This window comes from Trachymyrmex septentrionalis, unplaced genomic scaffold (assembly GCF_001594115.1).
Source record: "Trachymyrmex septentrionalis isolate Tsep2-gDNA-1 unplaced genomic scaffold, Tsep1.0 scaffold16, whole genome shotgun sequence".
In the NCBI taxonomy this organism is placed as follows: Eukaryota; Metazoa; Arthropoda; class Insecta; order Hymenoptera; family Formicidae; genus Trachymyrmex; species Trachymyrmex septentrionalis.
Window position 1 is genome coordinate 2,051,004 of NW_017304758.1, and position 21,797 is coordinate 2,072,800.

The following is a 21,797-nucleotide window of genomic DNA, read 5'->3' on the forward strand; positions in this document are numbered from 1 at the left end:
GACATGTTGAAAAGTAACTCTGATTTTTTTCATCATTTTTTAAAAGCTAAAATAAAGTATGAAACTTGGGCGGGATGGAGGAAGTAAAAATATGACTGTAAACGGGAGGGTTAAGAATTATTGAAGAAATTCCGAGTGATTCGTCGAGACACTTATCACACGGATTATCACGAGTGTCACAAACTACAGATAACTTCGTTGATCGCGATAAATCAGGAGATCTAGGGAGTCCGCGATGCTGGGGCTTCCTCAATTAATCTGCGCACGAGCGCACGGCAAAGAACTCGACGATTTGTTTAAAGATCCTAAGCAAGGCGCGCGCGTCGAGAACAGCGATGCATCATGCGTAGGGCGCGTAAGAAATGCGACATCAAAGACGGTGCCGCCTTTGCACGCTCGTCGTTTTTAGGCCGCGGGAAATATCGCGCGAGAGAGGTGACGCTGGGAAAATATCATAAATCCACTTTAACGCTTCACGCCTCGACGCTGTTGTGACGTACCATAGTTTTCTCGCCATCTCTCTCTCTTTCGATATTTTTTTATGATAAACGTCACTTATTTTTATACTAATTCAGCTAACTGCTCGACGCGCGATTAGGAATCCCCGTGGGTAAGAATACGAGATTCCATGGTACACGAAGGAACGGAAAGATCGACACGGTTACACATGGAAAAATGTGATACGACCGTAAATCGCAGTGGCTCCGCAAATATATCGCGCGCGCGTACAGTCGCACGTGGAAAACAAACATTAATAGAACGGCCGTTAGTCACCCTCGTCAAGAAGCGGCGAAAGAGCACCCCTCCCGCGCGACGCCGTCTACTAATTACGTTACGATGTAGAACTGGGACTGTGTCACAACAAACTTCGAAACAAACGTGAGGAGTCGCAAGGGATTGTATAAAACTTGAAGTATTATAAAATCTCCGTCATCCTCGAGAATTCCCGAGAAGGAATGAAGAGGTGCATGGGATATTTGCGACTAATTGAAATTTTAACTCCCGGTTGTGCGAGAAGTTGATGAAATTAATTCCGGAGTGTATGAGTGTCCCGTACTTGCGAGATGCACGAGCGTGTGCAACGTGTAAAGAAAACGACAACGATTTTATAATTCCTCGGTAATAAAATATATAGCTGACGAGCACGAGATGAAGACCGGCGAGATTCGAACGAGAACTTTTTCACTCGGGGATCGATACCGCTGCACGCGGGGATCCCCGCTGGCGTAATTAACATTCGGCACGTTTAGCCGGGCCCCCGACGAGCTTCTTGCCCCAGTGGGCCCGTTGGAAGTCCTGACCAGACACTGATTAAGACGTGACCGCGGCATGACACGCCGACAAACATCGAAACTGCGCGGTTCTAGCTGCTCATGTATATCCTCGCGAGGATTCAATGTCCTGTCTGGGGTCGACGACACTGGTGGAAATGATTGCGCGGGGCCAATATCCCTTTGCACACGCAACTTTGATGTTAATGGAAATCAAAGCGTTGAAAGCAAAGCGTGCCGTTTGAAATTTATCTCGGGAAGAATAATTGCTGCGTCCAGCAGAAAGAGCAGCTTTGCAATTTGTTGTAAATTTCGTAATAAAATATGATTGATATATATATATATACATTTAGATCGAAGAATTTATCAGCAAGACCAATTATATTCAAGGATTTTACTGCTGCTTTTTCTGCTGAGTGCAGCCAATGTTTGTCAAATCTTCTCTATCTTCATTTGTTAAACTTGTTTTTTTTTTCCATGATCGTAATTAAAATTTGTAGTTTGAGAGTAATGGTTCGAATGTAAACGTTACGCCTCTCTTTAATTTCAATTTGTCTCTATCTACGAGTTGTAATAAAGTCTCCAAGATTCTACATGGCGATTTCTCTCGCATCAATCGTACATTCGCGCCTGGAGGAAAAAGCGTCGGTCGCATCTCGCTCGGCAATTTTATAAGCATTCTCGCACCGGTATCAATCATAACCCCCGCGACCGCGTTCGCGTTTTTGCCCCCGCGTTCACCCTCCAAAAAGTCCGTCATCGGTGGACACTGGAATGGCAGACGGAACGTCGACGCGTCCATCTCCCGACGGTGCACACCGGTTCTCGATTGACTCGTCATCCATCGATGTTGCGTCCGTCGACATGCGCGAACGGTCGGAGAACGCGGTTTTTGTCCGCGATCCCTGAACTAGTGCGGTGATCGCCATTCTATCGTATTCATGATCGCAGCTCCTCTGGTCGTCGCCGTCATCGCCATGACTAGCTTCGGCAAACTCCCTAATTAAATACAGTTTTTCATTCGCGAGGTTCCGAATACGTTCCGCTGTGAGAATTGATTGCAGTTTGACAAATAAAGCGAATATTTTTTTTAAATTAATAATTTTTCGAGGATCCGATCCACAGATTATAATCGAACAAAGAAAATAAGAAAATCATGCTTCTATAATACGTAGCTTTAGATTCTAAAGTTTAGAATAATAGATAAAATTACTCTGTGTAATGCCGATAATTGCAAATCAAATTCGAAGTTTAATTAATTTTGATATAGATTCATTTTCCGATTAAGAAAGAAGCCGTCACAATCCGTTCACGTTATTCCTGCGAGCACGTCGCTTTCTTGGAAGGCAAACACAAGTTGTTGATATAATTAGGCGCGCGTGTCCACACTGCCGAAACTCTCGCTAGCTACATGCCACATTTCTGTTACATGAACCAAAAGATCACTCGTGCCACAGAAACGGTTATTGGCCGCGCTTTCCAGGAAAAGTAATCGTATTAATTATCCATACCCGATATTCGATAGTCTGAATAACGGATTGAAAAAAATGTTAAAAATTCCAATGGCATCCTTTGTTCTTTATTTTCTAGATGATATTACATCTAAAGCAATGCCGATTAACAATCATAAAATTTTTAAGATGTATAACTATTGATAATTTTGAGATCCTTAGGATATACAGAGTTTGTGAACTAATGATACAACTAGGAAAGGGATGACACTATAAAAAAATAAGTTAAAAACGTAGAATAAAATTTTTTTTATATTAAGACTTTGTTTAAAAAAAAATTGATTTTAAATATTTGTACGGATTTAATAAATATATTAAAAATACAGATTTAATAAATAAATTAAAAATGATTATAAAATACTAGAAAGCGATAAAAATGTACTTTTAAAAGAATTGTATATTTAACAGAATGGTCATTTTCAAGGGTTCACAGGTTCTAAAATATTAAAATTTATCATGTTTATATTATCATATTTATCCTATTTTTATTTTATATTCTCGATTATTCAGTAAAATAATAAACACAAATTTAAGTAGAGATAATAATCTACAACGAATCGAAACATAATTTAGTGCATATATACCTGGTGAATATTTAAAAATTAATCTTCTCGAAAACGAAGCCTTATAAGAAAAAATTTTATTCTTTCCGACTTACTTTTTTATGTAAATTAAAAAATCTTCCCAGTTGTTTCACCAATATCAAACTATTAACATTATGTAAATAACTCTTGACATTACATAAATAACTATTGGCAATCTTAAAATCCGTAAGATATATAATTTCGACATTATTTGCATAACATGACGAATACGTTTCGGATCTTTATCTTCTTGTAAGTAACGATAAAGACAAATTTACCATTTAATTTTTACATTTTCGAGTTATGCTTCGATCGCGTCAAACTTCTTCATCATTGCGAACGTATCACGCTTTACTTACAACCCTCGTAAATCGCACGGCCAACGCCCCGCCGACGCGATGCGCGTAATTCCCCAAACATCCGCGAGCGCCTCGTGGAAGAACATTAACGTTCATCTCGGGCGATTAAATAAGTCATATCGCCACGTCTCTCCTAACGAAGCGCTGCGAAGTATCCTCGTGTTCGCGTCGTGCAACGTCGGCGTCGTTGTCTGTCGCAGTCGTCGACAGCCAGAAGTAGTTTCTTTTTACCTTCTTCAAAATCCCCTGCTCTTTCTCTACCGTCCTTCGATTCGTTCTTTTATTCTTATTCTTGTGAGAGATGCAGTATTTATAAGCAGAGACAACCAACGCGACCGAGAGAAGAAGAGAAAGACAAAGGGATAAAGAGAACCGAAGATTTCGCAGCACGCGTTCTCGATGGTGTTGGTGATGATACGCGCGTTCCATCCTTCTCCTTGCCTTTCTCCTCCGTTTCATTCTCAGGAGAAAAGCAGCACATGTCGTCTCTCCGTTCTTTCACGATGGTACACCCGCCGTCTCGCCACGCTGCAGATTGTAGCTGCTTTGACAGACCGGCGGCTGGCGTGAAAACGCTCGCCAATTAACCAGCGGTGAATTATGCACCTCCTCCTTTACTTAACCACTAGTTTAGTAGGTGACTTACGTCGTACTTGCCAGCCAACAAGCCACGGACGAATTCGAGTACCACGTTGAGCGCTCCTTCTCTTCTATCTCCTGTTTCTGTCCTCTCTTCTCTTCTCGATTCTCTCGTTCTTCTAGCGTCTCTTTTTCCTCCCTCTTCCTCTTTTCCCGGTGGGCCGGTGCACAAAGCGGCCGCGGTGTCGCAAGCAGCCGGACATCCGCTAACTCGCAGAGGCTCCTTTGAAGTCTTTGAGAACGCAAATTCGCGGGATCGTACGCCGAATGAAATATCGCGTTGTGTGTGCATCCACGTGCCGTCTCTCTGTTTCCTCTGTTCTCGTTGGCACCGCATTGCAACGATGCGTCGCACGCCCGGATACGCGTTAAAGTGGAAAACGATTACGAACTGCGGGGGATTCGACCGCAAGCGAGAAATTATAGTCTTCTTGCGAGAACCGTTTATAGTTATATTTCTTTTTCCCTCGGCAGAAGAACTTCATGCTTTTAACGAAGATTATTTACCACTTCGACCTAATCATAATATACGTATTTAGGATACCTTATTATGTCCTTACTGGAAATACAAAATTTTAACAGATTTTTGCCTGTTTCTACCAATGTAGATTAAGTTTAATTTCGGTTCAACTTCCTTCATCTTTTTTTAAATTCTCCTATAAAAAGATAAAGAATTAGTTAAACCGAGATTAAAATTAAACTATAATGTTGATGGAAACGGGCATTAAATATGTGATATTAACATTCAGCTGGTGGTGATATTATATTACTATTAATATAATAACGTATTGTATGTATATTTATAAAAACATAGATATTGGAAGATAAAGTATTGTATATTTCAAGCTGGTTGACTGAGATACTTTTATATGTATTCTTCTATCGCAGTGATAAATCTCACAAAAATATTTGTCCAACGTAGCCTGGACTACGATTCCATTCACTGAAACTCGACGGACAGCTGACAATACTGTCCGTGAAGTGTCCCTCGTAAAATTCGAATTTGTCCGTCGGTCGTTAGCCGAGAAATCCAAAACCATCTTTCGCCCGCCTACTCGAAACTCGCTTTCTCTCTCGCTTTTTCTCTCCTCTTACTGCAGGCGGTCGTACGGAATAATCTACCATCCGTAGAACAATCTATCACGCTGTACAACGAAAGTTTGACGCAATGTCAAAACGCGGACCCGTTAATTTTTCATGTCGTTTCACCCGGAACTCGTGCTGTAACTGCGCCTCCTAACCCCGGTCGTATATACACCGCCGACCTGATCCACGTCGTCGATGCTGGTCCAGTAAGTTGTCTCGACTTTGCCATTCATTATTCACCACCTACACTGATACGCTACCTTTCGACAACGCGGAACGCACTTGCGTGGCGGTGTACCAAAAAAAGAACGTGTCACATATCTGTTTTACAGATTGTCTAGTTAAATGCAACTCTCTTTATTTATTGTCATATTATTTGATGTAAAAGATGTCTTTGTGGAAAATATTATTTCTTATTAAATAAAATTTATGATATATTATTATATGCGATGATCATTAAAAAGATTTTATTAATAATGATGAATTTATGTAATGAATTTATATAATGATATTACGATTGTGACACGAATATATACATAAAATGTAGTAGGGATGCGTTACCAGCGTGAGCACAGTTATTTGAATATTTACATATATGTATCTTGCGTTTAATTATTGACATTTTTGCAACTAATTAAATACATGTCTTTATGTGTGTAATTATGTATATATACACATGTATATATATATATATATATATGTCATACCGTGGCTGTATGTAGAAATATTTTATTATATCTACATTTATTAAAAATAATATATTATATATATATATAAAATATTACATATAATATGTAATCACACATATGTTTTATATATAAAACATCACGAACTACTTAATCTTTCCCCTCTATCGCATTTTTACAACGCCAACTCTACTCTAGCAGGCCCCCACCAATGTTTCTTTATCGCGACCAAAGTATGATTTTACGAGAAGCCGTGGGCTAAATATGCCCGCATCGTAAAATTAATGGCGTTTCCATGAAGGAATTCGCTACTTAAAACTCGATAAAAGCCAATAAAGCATCGCCACAGAACGCAGTTTAGTTGAGTTTATCGCCTGCCCCCTAGTCCTAGCAAGTAACCGCAACAGGCACCTGTATCCATTTGCGATATTCACCGCGTCCTTCGCAAGAATTCATGTTGACCGGCAATGTCGTTGTATATAATGATTCTCAGATATGAAAAATCACGCGGCTACCTAAGCATTGTAAACCGACTGTACATGGCAAATTACTGTTAATTTTTATTAACCGTAACGGTGCAACGGTGAAATTACACGCGGGGAAAGTTGTAAGTGCTAAAAAGCTTTGTTCACGAAATTACACATGCGAAATGGCAAATGAAAAAGTGGTGCCTGAAAGAATGCGGATGGATTACGAATTACACATAATTAAAGCATAACTGTGGATGTATGTTGCAATTGCAAGCTATTTATTTTACAAGTATACAATTGCGTAAAAATTGAAACGTTTCTTTTACGATTTCATTCTCTCGCTTATTTTTACTGCAATAAATTTTCACGGAAATTGATAAAATATCGAAATAAAATTTAACTGCAGTACATCATAGTCCATGTAAATGGGCGATATCCCAGTGTTCCTTGGACATTGAAGGCTCTCGCGTTATTGCTAAGGGGAGAACGGACGAATGAAAAAGATCGTCATTTTCTCGTTATTGTACTGTGGAAACGCTATAACACTAAAAGTGACCATATAACATCCGTATGCAGTTGTGGAATAAAGTAGCCGATTATCGTTCGTCTACGCGCCATTATAAAATACATCATCCAGACAGTAGATAGCCATGTCTCCCTTAGTAGCATGATCATCCTAGAATTGAACCGTTGTACTGAGTAATAATGGCTTGGTTTATCTGCGACGGATACTAGCTACCTATATAATGTTACCTTCTCTCACGCATCGACATTTTTACCCAGATATCTTTATAGTAACATAAAACGGTTTTATTACACGATTTAAACACCATTTAGGGCATTTATAACGCGCTACGACATAACTTGCTAATTCTAAAACATAAAACTTTTCGTTATCGGAATAGTTAGCTAATTATGCATTTACATTTCCTCATTTATTTGATCTTAAAAATAGTACTTGTTTTTTTTTTTTAAGATCTCGTTAATTTATTATTTTGTGAAAAATTATGTCAAATAAAAGAATCGGCATTTATTTATTTTGATCGTAATTTAATATTGAATATTCTCAACGACAATCGTGTATTTATATCGTTTATAACAATTTTTCTTCGGTCCCGATCTTCAGTGCATTTTTGAGAACACTGTGCGTTCGTACGGACCACCAATTGAAGAAGCCGAGAATACGAAAGAACACCGATACTCACATAACTTTGAATCTGGCGGATGGGGAGGAGCGCTCCGCAACTCTTTGAAGGTTTATGCCGATTCAGAAACGAGTTGATTCATGAAGATGGCATGGACCTCCTTGAGATCTACAGCTTGGTGCACCCCAGGCCCATAGCGGGTGGTCCCGCGAGTTGATTTCTTGTTTCCTCTACCGTAAACCGCGAACGCGATAGCCCTCATCGTCCTTCTCTTCTCTAACTCTGTGGAAAGAGCGAGAGGCAAGAAGAGCACCGGAGAAAGGTGGAGAAAGAGACGAAGAAGGTAGAGGACAGGACGAAAGCGACGTTCCCCGCTTAGCTATAGGAATTGTCGATTTAAATGTTTACTAATAACCAAGCTTGTCCAGCAACCACCCAGAAGTCGGTTGCTTTGCATTTTTATAAGTACATCCCGGCCATCCCAGTTCCGAGAATGAGAACGTTTCATATTCATTCACCGTTCTAAAAGGATGGTCCCCTGCGTCGACTAGAAGCCTCCTCATGTATTGTCTCTACTGAATTGCACACGATGCACGATTAGGCCCTCGACTCGAATGGCATAATAATCAACATATTACCTGACTCGGAAAAGCGGCGTATGCCCAAGAATATTGAATTGCATTCAATTATCAAGTCGTTCGATAAATTCGATACATATATGGAGTGTCTTCAGTTAGCAATTTAATAAAAAAAAAAAAACGATAATTCTATATGAAAAAATAAATTTTTTAGAGACTTATGTAAAGAGGAATATATACTAGTAAACACTTGGTATGCATATACAGATATTTGATGATGCGGATTGGCGAAAAGTTATAGGTCAGAAATGATAACTCATTTGCTTTCCGTAATGATTCGTTTATTGCGAAAGGACACAGTCTGCGTTGATGTCACATGTCAGTGTGGCATCAGCGAGTTCGCGTGAAATTTTGGACACGAATGACTAAAAGGTGATGGCGATCGTTCACTCTCGACATGACATGATATGTTGACAGCCGTTGTGCCCGTGGCTTCACCTTCGTGTAACTTAGAACGTTCCTTTTCTACGCAACGACGACGGGACGCGACGGAAATTGTATTCGCAGCAGATTGCGAGCGACGTCATACTTGCGCATCGATTCGCGATTTGACAGCCTTTATCCGTTCTTGCGAAAAATTATCACGAGCCAATAATTCTTAGCATAATAAATAAGAGAGGAGATACTTACAAGAAGAGGAACCAAGGACTGACCTCTAAGAATCTTTATACAGCCCGATGATCCCTCGCAATCTGTCGCCGCGATTAACGACCCATACCTCGTCATGCTTGATCGAGTCGACGTGAATCGATAATATTATAAACATTGCAATAACAATCATAATAATATAATCATAATAATCATAATAATAATAATCGTCATTAATATGAATTATGATCTCAGGTAGGCTAGTAATATAGTGTCTACTCTACATACAATACATACACTGGCCGGACGATTCCTCTACTGGGCCTTTCTCTACTATTTACAAACGCATAAATAATATTAATTATATTATCGTATATCTTTAGATATTTATAGTATTTATATGTGTGTGTAATAGTACTGTCGAGTTGACGCGCTAGATGTTGTACGGTTATACCGCGATAGAACCACTATGGGTAGTCGGTACTACGAGTTTTTTCCCTTTTTATCGAAAATAATTGAGTATGAAAAATAAAACTTGAATAAAAAGTCAAAGGAGAGAAGAGAAGGGAATGAGAGATAAAAGAAACATCGACAATGACATTGAAAAAGAAAAAAAAAAAAAATGAAAAGACTAGGAAATGAAGAAACGGGTTGGGGCAGTATATCTCATCATCTTCCGTTTTATACTGTACACTAATTACAAGATTGTAGTCTCTGATTATTGTCAGCCACACCACACAAAACGCCCGCCGATGCACAGCGCGCGCCCGCGATAAACGTCTCTTTAGCGATCGGTCGCTTCGTCGAGTCACACCCGTCCGGGAGATTTGAGTTCTTGAGTCGCAGGCAGACCGCCACCCGCCGGATGGGGCGACTGATCGGATCCGCCCGACGACGCCGTCGACGACGACGACGGCGACAGACCGGAAGACGCGGTAGTCAGTAAAACTGCCGATCCGGCGGTGGTACCGCCAGCCGCCCCGCTACCACCGTTGATCGTAAAAGGTTTCACGTTACCGGCAGCGGAGATCGACGAGGACGAGGACGTAAGTATGCTCGGAGCTGTGGATGGTGGTATTACGCCGCCAAGTCCACCAAGAGTCCTCGAATACGTCTCCAGCAGAGATATGTCACCGGAGCCGAGATGGGACGCGCCGTACAAATTCCTGTAGAAGTCCGGATGCGGTCTTACAAATTGCGTGCCGGGATGTATCGGGTGGAGGGGATGATGAGGCGGCAGTCGACTAGCCAAAGGGCTTACGAGTTTGCCCCCTGTAGTGCCACCGCCACCTCCACCGCCGCCGCCACCGCCAATGCTACCTCCGCTTCCGCCCGTTCCGCTGTAAGGTGATGTGAGACCCGTCATCGTGGCTGGATTCGTATTCTGTTGATCGCCGTCCTTGCTTGCCATGTCCGCCAGCGACCAGATCCGCGGCTTCGTCGTTACCGCGCTACCCGTGGACGGCGCGCTGGTGCTCGGCGGAAGATGATGTTGACTACCTGGCGACGTACTCTCCGGTGAAGGATGACGCAACAATCGACCATGATTTTGAGTGAGATACGCCGGATGCTGCAGTTGCAGCGGATGCCTCGGTTCCCTCTGATCGTACAAACATTCCGGACTATCCGGGCCACTGTCCGCTCGCGACTCGCTCCATTCGCTCTCGGTTCTACCTTGGACGCCCGCCGATCCACCACTGCCGCCATGCAGTAGATCCAAACGGTGCGCCGGTCGTTCCCCATCTTCGCTGGAACCTGTACCTGAGTCTTTCGAATCTGAATCAAGAAGAAAAAGTCGAGCGTCGTAATTCAGCTCTAATTTAAATTTTCAATTTAAAAAAAAACTGAACTTATTTAACAATTTAAACAGAAGAATCAGGAATACGATAATCGTAGTACTAATATTGTTGGTCGACATTATTGATAAGTAATGTGATTATATTTAAGAAACATATTATTCAAGAGACTCACCTAGCCGATCTTTCTCATCGACGCTTTTCCTCCCGCTATCGTCGTCTTCGTTATTGTTATCTTCGTCTTCAACACGATTTCTTGGTTCCCACGTCATTTTATTTTCTTTTTTCAAGCGTCTCCGCGCATTCGCAAACCACGTCGACACTTGTGTCAGTGTCATTTTGGTAATAATAGCCAGCATGATCTTTTCGCCTTTCGTGGGATATGGATTCTTCTTGTGTTCGTTTAACCACGCTTTCAGCGTGCTCGTTGTTTCCCGTGTCGCGTTTTTTCGTCTCGCGCCATTTAGATCCATGCCATAACTATAACAAATTAAAGTGAGAAAAATTATATATAAAAAGTCATCCCCACATACAACTATCATTGAATTACTCTCTTATATTCTGTAGAAAATATTTTTATAGATATATGCAAAAAGTGTGAATTAACAAAGCAATAATGACAAAGCTATGATGGAAATTCAATGGCGACAGTATGAAAGACCATTGCTTGTTTATATTCTCAATAACAACTTGCGTCTCGCAATCGGAGCGCAGATGCAAAACTTGCGGGCTAAGTCACGCGTTTATTATCCTCTAACTGGTCTGGTAGGCTTCGAAACGGTCTCTGCGTCTCATCAGACCAGTCGAGGATTAAGTTCTACGTCATGAATGCGTTTTCGAGGGAGACCACGTGACCTGGATAGACGTATACATGGGACACGATACTTTACACGCGAGTGAGCGAAAATAAATGAGACATTGAAGAAAGAGCCAACGCCAAGAAGGGGGGTTAGCAGATTTTCCGCGGAAGTCCATGTCGAAAAACTTATCCCATCGCGGGGCTCGTTATGCCTTTCCCAACGTCAGTATAAAAGTCCAAGTCTTGCTCGGTTTGAAGAGCGATATAAGCGGGTAGGTACTACTTTCATCCCGAGAGCAGATCTCTATCTAACGGTTTAAGCTCTTTCCTTCCATTCTAGCCGGAGAAAAGAGAGCAGCGGGGCAAGGGAGAGAAAGAAGAGGAGAGCAAGCAGCCTTCTTCTTGCTTTCCGCCTCACTCTGTCGGACTGGAGCGACTCTCTGGGATCCCATTACTAAAAGACTAACCCTTATCAAAGATTAAACTTCAGTATAACTGCTGAATCGACGGGATCGAAATTAAATTTTCCACCACCAAAGCGACCGGCTAGGACTCACGAGGCACTTTCTCTCCGCTTTTTTCTTTCATTCCCTCTTTCTTTCTCTTCCTCTCCTTAAATTTTATTTTATTTTATAATATTTTATTCTATTCGTCTCTCTCGTCTTCTTTCGCAGTTTTTTTTCTTCGCGTGTACGATCTGGCCGAGATGTCACGATTCAAAGCTTCGTGTGTCTCAAGAGATTTATACGAAATCGCCGATCTAATCGGGAACGATTTTCTTAATCGTATACGTTATTAACAACTGCAGCCATTACTGAACTCTGTCGTAAATGTAAACGAATCATAGCTTTATTGAGAATTATAATACATAACAAAAAGTACCATTATAAAAACTGAGTTAATTAATCTTACATCAGAAATATTTTTACCATGCAAACGGTTGCGAAGCAAATGAAGGCCTATACAGATCCCGGGCGTGAAAAATTTCCCTCATAAAAATACCGCTGAACGACGAGATATCGCTGATTCAAATCCCCACCGGCATCTCCGCCACCTTTCCCGACGGTGGCCCCGTCACGGCGTGTCGCCATTATTGAGCTTTATTTTCGCCTCCGTACACCCCGAGACGTATCCAACGACGAGGGCGAGGGTGGGAAGGCGTGTATGGACGCGCGACTGACGTCCCTGGTGTTGCGTGGCGTTGGGTAGGTTAGATATAGGGGTGGTAAGCGTGGAAGTGGCGGCGGGAGATGGGAAATTAATAAAACTGTCACTTATCTACCCTTCTCTCGGAGGCAGGCCTACACACATTTCTCGCTCCTCTATCTTCGTTGTCACTCTCCGCCCCCGTTCGCCACCTTCCCATCTCTTTCCACCCTTCCTCGCGTTATCTACCTATCGCACTTTTCCTGCTTCTATTTGTCTCGCTCCGATTCCAGGGCGCCCTGCATGCGGGATTTGAAGCAGCTGAAACGAAGCGCTAAACATTTCAATTTGGCATCAGGCGCTTTCATGCCACGCGCGCGCGCGCGCGCGCCTTGATATACATCTCTCTGTCTCTTCGTCTTTCGATCTATCCTATCCTTTCCGCAGTGGTACTCGTCCTATCCGCTCGACGCCAGGTCGCAGACGCAGAGGGTCGGAGACGCGCGTACTGCCTCTGCTCGTCGAGAGAACAGAGGCGAAGGATGGTTTGGGCGAGTCGAAGGGAGCCGGAGGATGCACGAAATGGACCAACATCGATAGAACGGGGACAGGAAAAGTGCGAGGAAGACAGAAAAGAGCCAAGAGCACCGAGAGGAGGACGGCGGCGGCGGCGGTGACGGCGGGGGGATGGCTTAACCCCAGTCTGTTTGCGAGGAGCAAATGGCGTTCTGCAGTTATTTTAAAATTCAGCCGGTGGCAGGGGGCGCGGATCGGATTAAAAAATCAGAGTGGAAGCTTGTTTCTCATGATAACAGCCAGCCGCCCCGAGAGCGGCAACTGCTGGTGCCGCTGGTTTCTCCCGATTCCGCCTCTCTGCCACTCCTCCGCTCCATCTCTCTATGTCCTCCATCCATGTACTGAGCCTGTTTTCCGTCTCTTTTCTTGGTTCGCAGCATCAACGGTTTCATTCTCCCCGTTACTCTTTCTCCTACGTCCCTCTCCCCCCCCTCCCCCCTTGTCGATCCCTCCACGCTCCGTGCCAAGCGATTCTCCCAATCTATCTCTCGTACAGCCGCTACCTCCGGTATCATCACCGCCGCCAACCATCGCTATCGCCATCGTCAACCGCTTTAAATATACGACAGCTACATATGTAAATATATATATATATATATATATATATGTATATATATATATATGCGGTGGACTGGCAGAATATAGACGAGTGTGCATTTGCCGGAAATATATAAATATATATGCAAATGTGCATAGGTGTGCGTTGATACGCATACGTATGCGCGGCATCGCGCGCATCCTCCTCTCCTCTCTACAACTGATCGCATCAAGTGCTTGTTTCCATGGTGATTGCTAATCGGGCCGCGCCTCGTGTTCTATCCTACGCCATTTCCATCTTGTAATACCGTTCATCGTTTCGTAAAAAAAACTCATTACTGATTGTACAATACATTGACTATAAAAGTGATTAAAAAGTTTTGCATTTCCGATTTTTACAAAAGGTACCTATCTATCCTCGACAATCATTTGCGTTTCAGAAAAAAATATTTCTCGTTACTTCGAGAACAAATCTTGATCAGAAGGAATACCTTCGACATTGTCACTTCTGATCTTTTTGCGGGCCGCATCTCAAAGGTCTCAATGTAGGTGATGCAACTTTCTTTATCAATTCAACGGTACTTGCATTGTAACTAAAAATTTAGATTCTGATTGTTATAAAAAAAATGCGAATTATGTAGGTCCCCGAAATAATCACTTGTTTTTATCCAAGCGATGAGAAAATGTGAATTATAAAATATTGTTTTAGGTAGTCATTGTTTAATATATTTTCTTTTTTTTTCAATATAATTATTCTTTATGAATCTTTTACTATGCAATTCCATCAAAAACGCATAATAAAAACGCGTCATATTAATTAAAATTTTTATTTTTTAAATATTATTATAGTAAACTACTTAACGTACTTATTTCGTTTAACATTTGATTTGTATTTTTTTCCAGAAAATTGTAATTAAAATATTAAATCCATATCCATAATGTTGTTAAATATTAATAAATCGGAAAACAATCAATAATACAATATGTTGTTAATAATAGTGATTTTAATTGAGGTGATGTGAAAACACTTTGGATAATCGTTTACTTAAAAAGAATCAGGTAACTACTCCTGGATTAAAGAACGAACTATAAGAAGATAACTATGACCAACTAAAAAAATTAATTAAATATCGTTTTAATATTGTTTATACTACAGTTTTTGATTAACTTTTAAAAATCAGTAAAAGAGAAATGTAAATGATTAACGATACTTATTAATAAATGCGTAAATGAATAAAATTTCAGTAACAACAATAACAGAAACATTAATGAAGAGTTGTCCTATAAAATTACTGTTAACCGGTTTAAAGAAATATGAGTATACTGATCAAGCAAATGTAAAGTAAATTTAAATACAAACGCATAACGATGCGTATATATTATCATTAAGCGCCAACCGTACAATGTCTCAAGCCATACTAACCTAATGTATATACGAAGTGTTGATTTAATGTCGTAAAGCACTTTGATTAATGCAAGTCGTAAAAGTATTATCGTCGATATGCGCAACACATTTCCATTGATGTAAACTGCATTACACTTCGACTTCTGCGAGATAATTATAACCTTCGTCTCGAATTAATACACGTATCGACTATCACGACAGTTCCCAGTTATATGAAATATAACTCACTATTGCGCTCAATCAGATTACAAATTTGTGAAGAATCGTGATTTGCATACGAGTATCTCGCATATTTCGTCGATGTACGGCGCAAAGGCTGATATTTTTTTTCCGATTCGGACAATTTATTCGTCAAATCGAATGACCGCGCATTGCGGTTAACATCCTCCAAGGGATGGACCGCTATCATGAATATATTTCTCATAGATAACAACCGGTTCTCTGCGCGCTTCCACGATGAAGCTTCGGATTCTGCAAGATCCAGTTAGCGTTTTCGAGACGGCGACTACAGGAATCGAAGCGACCATTAAAAGCCAACCGAACGCCATTTCTTTCGCCCTTTTCCCGTCGACCGGTTAGCGTAAACGCGTCCATCAAGATGTAGCCTCCAGAGAGGGTGGAAATGAGGAGGGGGGAGCCGCGAGGGTGACCAAGGGCAGTTCACCTCGGGGCAGGTGTGCGGTTGGCATGACTCCGCCCCTCGTCACCGGCCGTAACTAGGGATGATATCTAACTTCGTCCTCCATCCTGCTCCCTCTCTTCTGGGCCCTCCGCGCTCGACGCTCCTTTTCAGATACGGTCGTCATGCCTTATGTTTTATCAGCGCGTTACTGCGGCCATTTCAGTGGTAGACGCCATCTTTCTGCGACACGACTGTGAGCACGCACGAAGGTTGCGCTTTCGCGCGCATCTTTCCATCCAGACTATTCAGTTTGTCCTAAAGTCCGCCCGCTCGCTTGCGCACCACTATCCCTGTCGTTTGAGGTCGCGCTTGAGTTTAATCAGCCGCGAGTCCGCGGCTAGACTGGTTTGCGGCCCCTTTGATCCACCCGCTTTCTGTGACGGTGACCTTGTGAGTTTTCACATGAGACAGGTTGAGAGTACGAAAATGAAACTGGGAAGTTTACAGAGAAAGAAAAATCGAGCGTTATATTGCAGATATTGTGTATTATTAAAGGCCTTTCAAATTTTATTTAAAAAATTGCGATTTATGATGATGAACAAGTTTCATATTAGTTATGAAAGCTCATTAGATACGAAATATTTTTGTAAACAGTTTTTATTTGTAAGAAATTTACGATTCACGTATTATTCCAATATAATATTATTAAACCATCTATTTTTTAACGTCCTTAATAATATTATTAAATCAAATACTTGCGCATAGCCTAAATCAATTAAAATTGCACCGAATTGAAAACTAATATACGCGAATTTTATCGCACTAATCTAATGATTTGGCGATTTCAACAACATATATTTTGGCCGATACTTGTAAAGCCGTAATCACACTACAGGTTGCCAGTTACGGTTGTCGGTTGACGGTTCTATTTTAGTCGATCACGATGCAGTGAGTAGAGACTAGTTGCAGCATGATTGGCTAAAATAGAACCGTCAACTGGGAACCGCAACTGGCAACTCGTAGCGTAATTAAAATCAGCCGGAATTGAAGAGAAAGAGACGGAAAGGAACAGGCTTTTATGGATGAGAGAGAGATGAGAATGAACGCGAGAATGAAATTCTAATTCGACAACTGGCAATGTACTCTTGATACTTGGAACATATAAATATTTGCATTGATTAGAGACTACAATATACGAGATGCGAAAATGTGTGATGGTAAGAGAGAATGACGTGGAATGAGAGAGAGAGAGAGAGTCGGCCGATTATTAGTGTCGAATTATAGTCGGCCAGCGGCAGGAGACGGTGCATTGGCTATGGTTTTCACTCCCACAGTTTACACGACACGAGTGTCTAGTGTGATACCCGATGTCGTCACGTTAAGCTCTTAGAAGCGCTTAGAAGCGCGTTCTCGCGTCGCTACGCCTCGCTTCGCTTTGCTTCGTTCGGGAGGAGGAAGTTTTGTCACCGCGGTGTGACAGTCGGTTGTTCCGCATCCAACTTTATTACCAGTTGGTCGCGGTGTGACAGATCGATCGTAAACTTTGCCGGATATGTATGTGCGTCTCGCTAGAGAACATCACGGCGGCGAAAGAATCTCTCTCTCTCTCTCTCTCTCTCTCTCTCTCTCTCTCTCTCTCTCTCTCTCTCTCCAACCGCGTGTCGACGTGTATGTGTACACGTGTCGCATTGCATCCCATCACATGAGATTATACAATCTTGCTCTCCTCTTTCTCTCACTCACTCACTCACTCACTCACTCGCTCATCCTCCTCCAACTGTTGCAGTGAATATCACCGAGTTCATACAAAATGATACACGGTGCGCTACTTTGTCACACGATCGCTTAAATCCGTCCGCAAAACGCGCTCTAACTCCGTCGTCCGTGATTAAAGTCACGCTGAATTATCGTGAGTCGAGATTATTGCCCCGGCGCTTCTCGACCGTTATCGTTGAACTTACGAAATTTATGGAAGCACGCTTCCTGTGTTTTGCAGAAAGATATGGTCGTGAGTAACGGATCGGCGATCGCTTAATTACTAATTAGCTCGTATATTCGTTTTCCTGTTTCCTAGATTGAAGTGCGCTGTTTAACAAGTGCTTTTGTAAAATAAAAATGAATAGAGGAAAGATTATTATCTTAGCAGACTGTGAATTTAAGAAACATTTCGTAGATTGAAGTGTAAGATGAAAAAATTTATACATAAGTCATACACACTAAACTTATGATTTGCCACGTCGACGACTCTTTCATTTAATATTCCTGTATACCTCTTAATCGAGACATATAGCTCTTATGAATTATTTACTTCGTTTAATCGAAACAGCTACGGTTTTATCGTATTGATCTTACATCAAATTTCACCTTTGATATTTCTTTGTAAAATTAGTAATCAAGAACGTGTCTCAGTCAAGAATATGATCTCCTTTGCTCTTACAATCAGAGCAGCTCACCATTTCTCGGCAACGTCTGTTCGACTGCTGAGAGGTGGCAGCGATATCGGATGGAGGGGTGTGACTAAGTCATTAAATCCTGACGCGCATACATAGCCAGAGCAGGACTAATCTACGTCCATTAAGCCTAATGGGGAAAGAGTGGCGTGCATTCCGCGGGCTGCCTGTCACGCGGTTCGACGAATCGCTGTCATCCGCATGTTACCGAAGGAACGAAGCTGTGCGCGTGGGCCCCGCGACCCTTTCGTCTAACGAAAAACGAGTGTCGCTGACTTTTCCGCCGTGCACATCCCCCTCAACCCTTACCGCCCAAGCAAAAACCGTCCCTCGGGACCGAAACCGGGTCATTAAACGGCCGTACATCATCCACGCGAGACGTATCTCACGGGCGGGGCACCGAAGGGTGCAGAATACCAGCCCCGCCTCATCTCATTAGCCGCGAAATATTTCGAGTCCTATCGGCGACGAACTGTGGATGCTGCTGTTAAGACTCTAATTTCTAAATGATAACATTAAATCGACCTTTACATCCTATTTACGAGCGTCCTTCGACTATGAAGCCGTGTAACTCTTCTTATAAGATCATCGGAGGAAGATATACGGTTTTGTTAAAGTATCTAAAAATTTAACTAACTTCAAAATCTGAAAATAATTTTGTTTGGACATTAAAATAATTATGTGCACTATTAAATATCAAGGAGCAACGGTAACCCAATTCTTTGAATTAAATAACATTCTGCTATTTTTAATTTCTATGTATATTAAAATCAATCTTTTCTGATGATTAGTTCCAAAGTAAGCAATATCCATTATTAACATATGTGTGTATTTAGTAAATAATAAATTTGAGTCAAATTTAATATACTTTCTTCAGTCAAATCGTTTAATTCCATTATTGATATTTTAATTAAATTAATGACATACTGAATAGAAGCAGTGACGACCTAAAAATGATTAAAAAGAATTCAAATTGTGTGTGTGAATGTGTGTGTGTGTGTGTGGTGGGGAGGGGGTATAATATAACATTATGAATTTAACAGTGCAGGACGCACTGTTAAATTGGTGCTAGAATATTAAAATTTTTGCAATATTATCATTAACGTTTGAGCGTTTTATATAATTATTTTAATGGTTTATTAAAATCATTTTATATTTGTATATTTAAATTTTTTAATACTCTGGCAAAGTCGGTTTTTTTCATATGAAATTGTGAATTTATCTTTTTATACATATGCAATTTCGTCGCTGACGAATTTAAGTATACTTGGAAAGCTACGTTTTCGAGAAGCACGTATTGTATTTCGATTTCACAACGGACAAATATGGTTCTACGAAGAATCTTCTTTTCTTCATTAATAACCGCGCTCGTTCATATCTGATGACTTCGCGTAGGTTACATTAGAATTCTCGTGCCGTACCTCGAGATACTCGTTCGAGACTCGAAGCGCGTGCCGACACATCGGTGTCGTTGTACGGACACGCTTAATAATACCACGTATCGGCGATCGGACTCAACTGATATGCCGGACATAGAGCGCGCGAGACGACGTAAGCGGGCCTGCCCGTACGACAGAGGGGCCTGTTCGTCGCTTTCTTATTGTCTACCCTATATGTCTCCGGAAGCAGGGCCAATCCGCCGGAAAGACGAGACCGTTAACCCGCACGATCCCGAGACCTTGCGGCCGTGCATGCCAACGCTGTATTATTGGCTTTTTGTATGCTCATGTTAAGTGGTCGTCGCGCACGCTCGCGCATAATGCGCCAGATCCTTCGCACCTCCCGGTTCCGATTTAAGGGATAGTTCCGGGCCAGGCGTTACCGAAACGTTTTTCGCACGAAAATGGCACCTTTGCCATTACTGGTGAGGATGATAATATAATAATCGTTCCACAATAGAATTAGTCGATGAGTTGATAATATAATTATCATGTAGTTAATAAAAATCACTTTGTGATTAGTATAGTTTTCCGCGTTACAAGAAATAATATAAAAATAATTTATAATATAAGTAATAATAATTTATAATATAAATAATTAACAATGCATAATTGATAATATAACTATCACGTAGTTAATAAAAATAACTTTGTGGTTAGTGTAGTTTTCCGCGTTACAAGAAATAATATAAAAAAAATAATTTATAATATAATAATAATTTCTAATATACATAATTAACAATGCAGAGAGTAATTAATTTATATATAAAAGATATACGCTTTTTATTTAATATAACTTAATGCAATATTCCTTGCGCTTTAGACGATGTAAGATATAAAGAGAAAGTTTATATATGCTAAGAAACTGTCTGCGAGAAAATTATGGATATATAACATGTGATACAAAGTGATAATGCACGCAGAAGAATGATGAATAAACAAAAATGAGCACTTTAAAGTCAGTTCTTTTTCGCTTCCGGTTGTTGCAAAAACAAGAGCTAGAGGGAATGGAAGTAACACATTCCTTTTAATGATAAGATATAATAGGCGTTCACAATAACGGGCGCCTCAGGCATCGCACACTGCTTCTTAAACATCGATGTAAGCATTTCTTATTAGCTTTACCTATATGGCACGATGTTAAAAGATATCGCGTGCATACAATTCGATAAAGGGCTGAATATAATGCGTTTTATATGTGAGTCAAGGAAAGCTTTCACGTTTGTCGTGCAAATCCGTCCGTCTCGAAATGCGAAGGAAACGCGAGAACGGGGCGTGTCGTCGGCGCGCACGAAACTTTCTGAGTAGACGCGCATTAGCTAAATAAGCATAATTTCACGAGAAAGGAAAAAGAATCGGTTATTCTTTCGACAATCCTCCGTAAATCTGATAAGGATGTTTTCCAGCAAAAAAAATACAGATGATACAGTATAACGAAATGAATTATAACAAATAAAAAAAGACTTTTAATTGCCCGTTCTTATTCTATTTTTTATTTGTTTTAATGTTTCAAGAGCCAATTTGAATTAGTAATGAATTATTACATTCTTGTTATTTGCCAATATTATACAAAGATGAAATGATCACCGATATCACTGCGTTACATTGTGTCTCTTGTTGGGAAGCCACAAAGAAATATATATAAAAGTTTCCTTCGAAAGGAAGACATTTCCGATTGCCACTTAATGTCTTTGTCTAGATCTGATCGCAGGTGCTGGCTACGATTGCTTCGCGGCTGCCGCCTGTATCGCCTTTTGACAATTCATAGAACTCGCGCGTGTAGTTCCGGACCCGGCGCGGTGGGTCCCCGTAAAGGAGGACCTCGGTCGCTCGGCTACGACTAGAGCGAATGGATGCTAAGCAAGCTGTATTACCCGATCACTTCCTTGCATACGAAGCAGTCATCACCGGAAGTGCGTCACGCGTGGTAGTATAGATTCCACGCGTTGACCGCTGTTGTCAACCAGGTTCGCCGCTTCGCCTTTAGAGGAGCGCCTCTCTCGCGTCATACGGCGAAATACGTGACCGTCGATTATATATATATATATAT

The 21,797-nt window shown here is 41.2% G+C and overlaps 1 protein-coding gene across 1 annotated transcript in view; it reads right to left on the reverse strand.

Annotated features, from left to right (window-relative positions):
* Positions 1-8,653: 8,653 nt before the first annotated feature.
* The window catches only part of LOC108746191 (iroquois-class homeodomain protein IRX-3), a 33,719-nt gene continuing 20,575 nt past the window's right edge, over positions 8,654-21,797 (reverse strand). Inside the window, exons 4-5 of the mRNA XM_018482807.1 lie at positions 10,949-11,253; positions 8,654-10,753 (exon numbers count right to left, since the gene is read on the reverse strand). Of these exons, the coding sequence (XP_018338309.1) occupies positions 9,786-10,753; positions 10,949-11,253 (1,273 nt within the window). The 3' untranslated portion in view covers positions 8,654-9,785. The remainder of the gene's footprint in view (positions 10,754-10,948; positions 11,254-21,797) is intronic.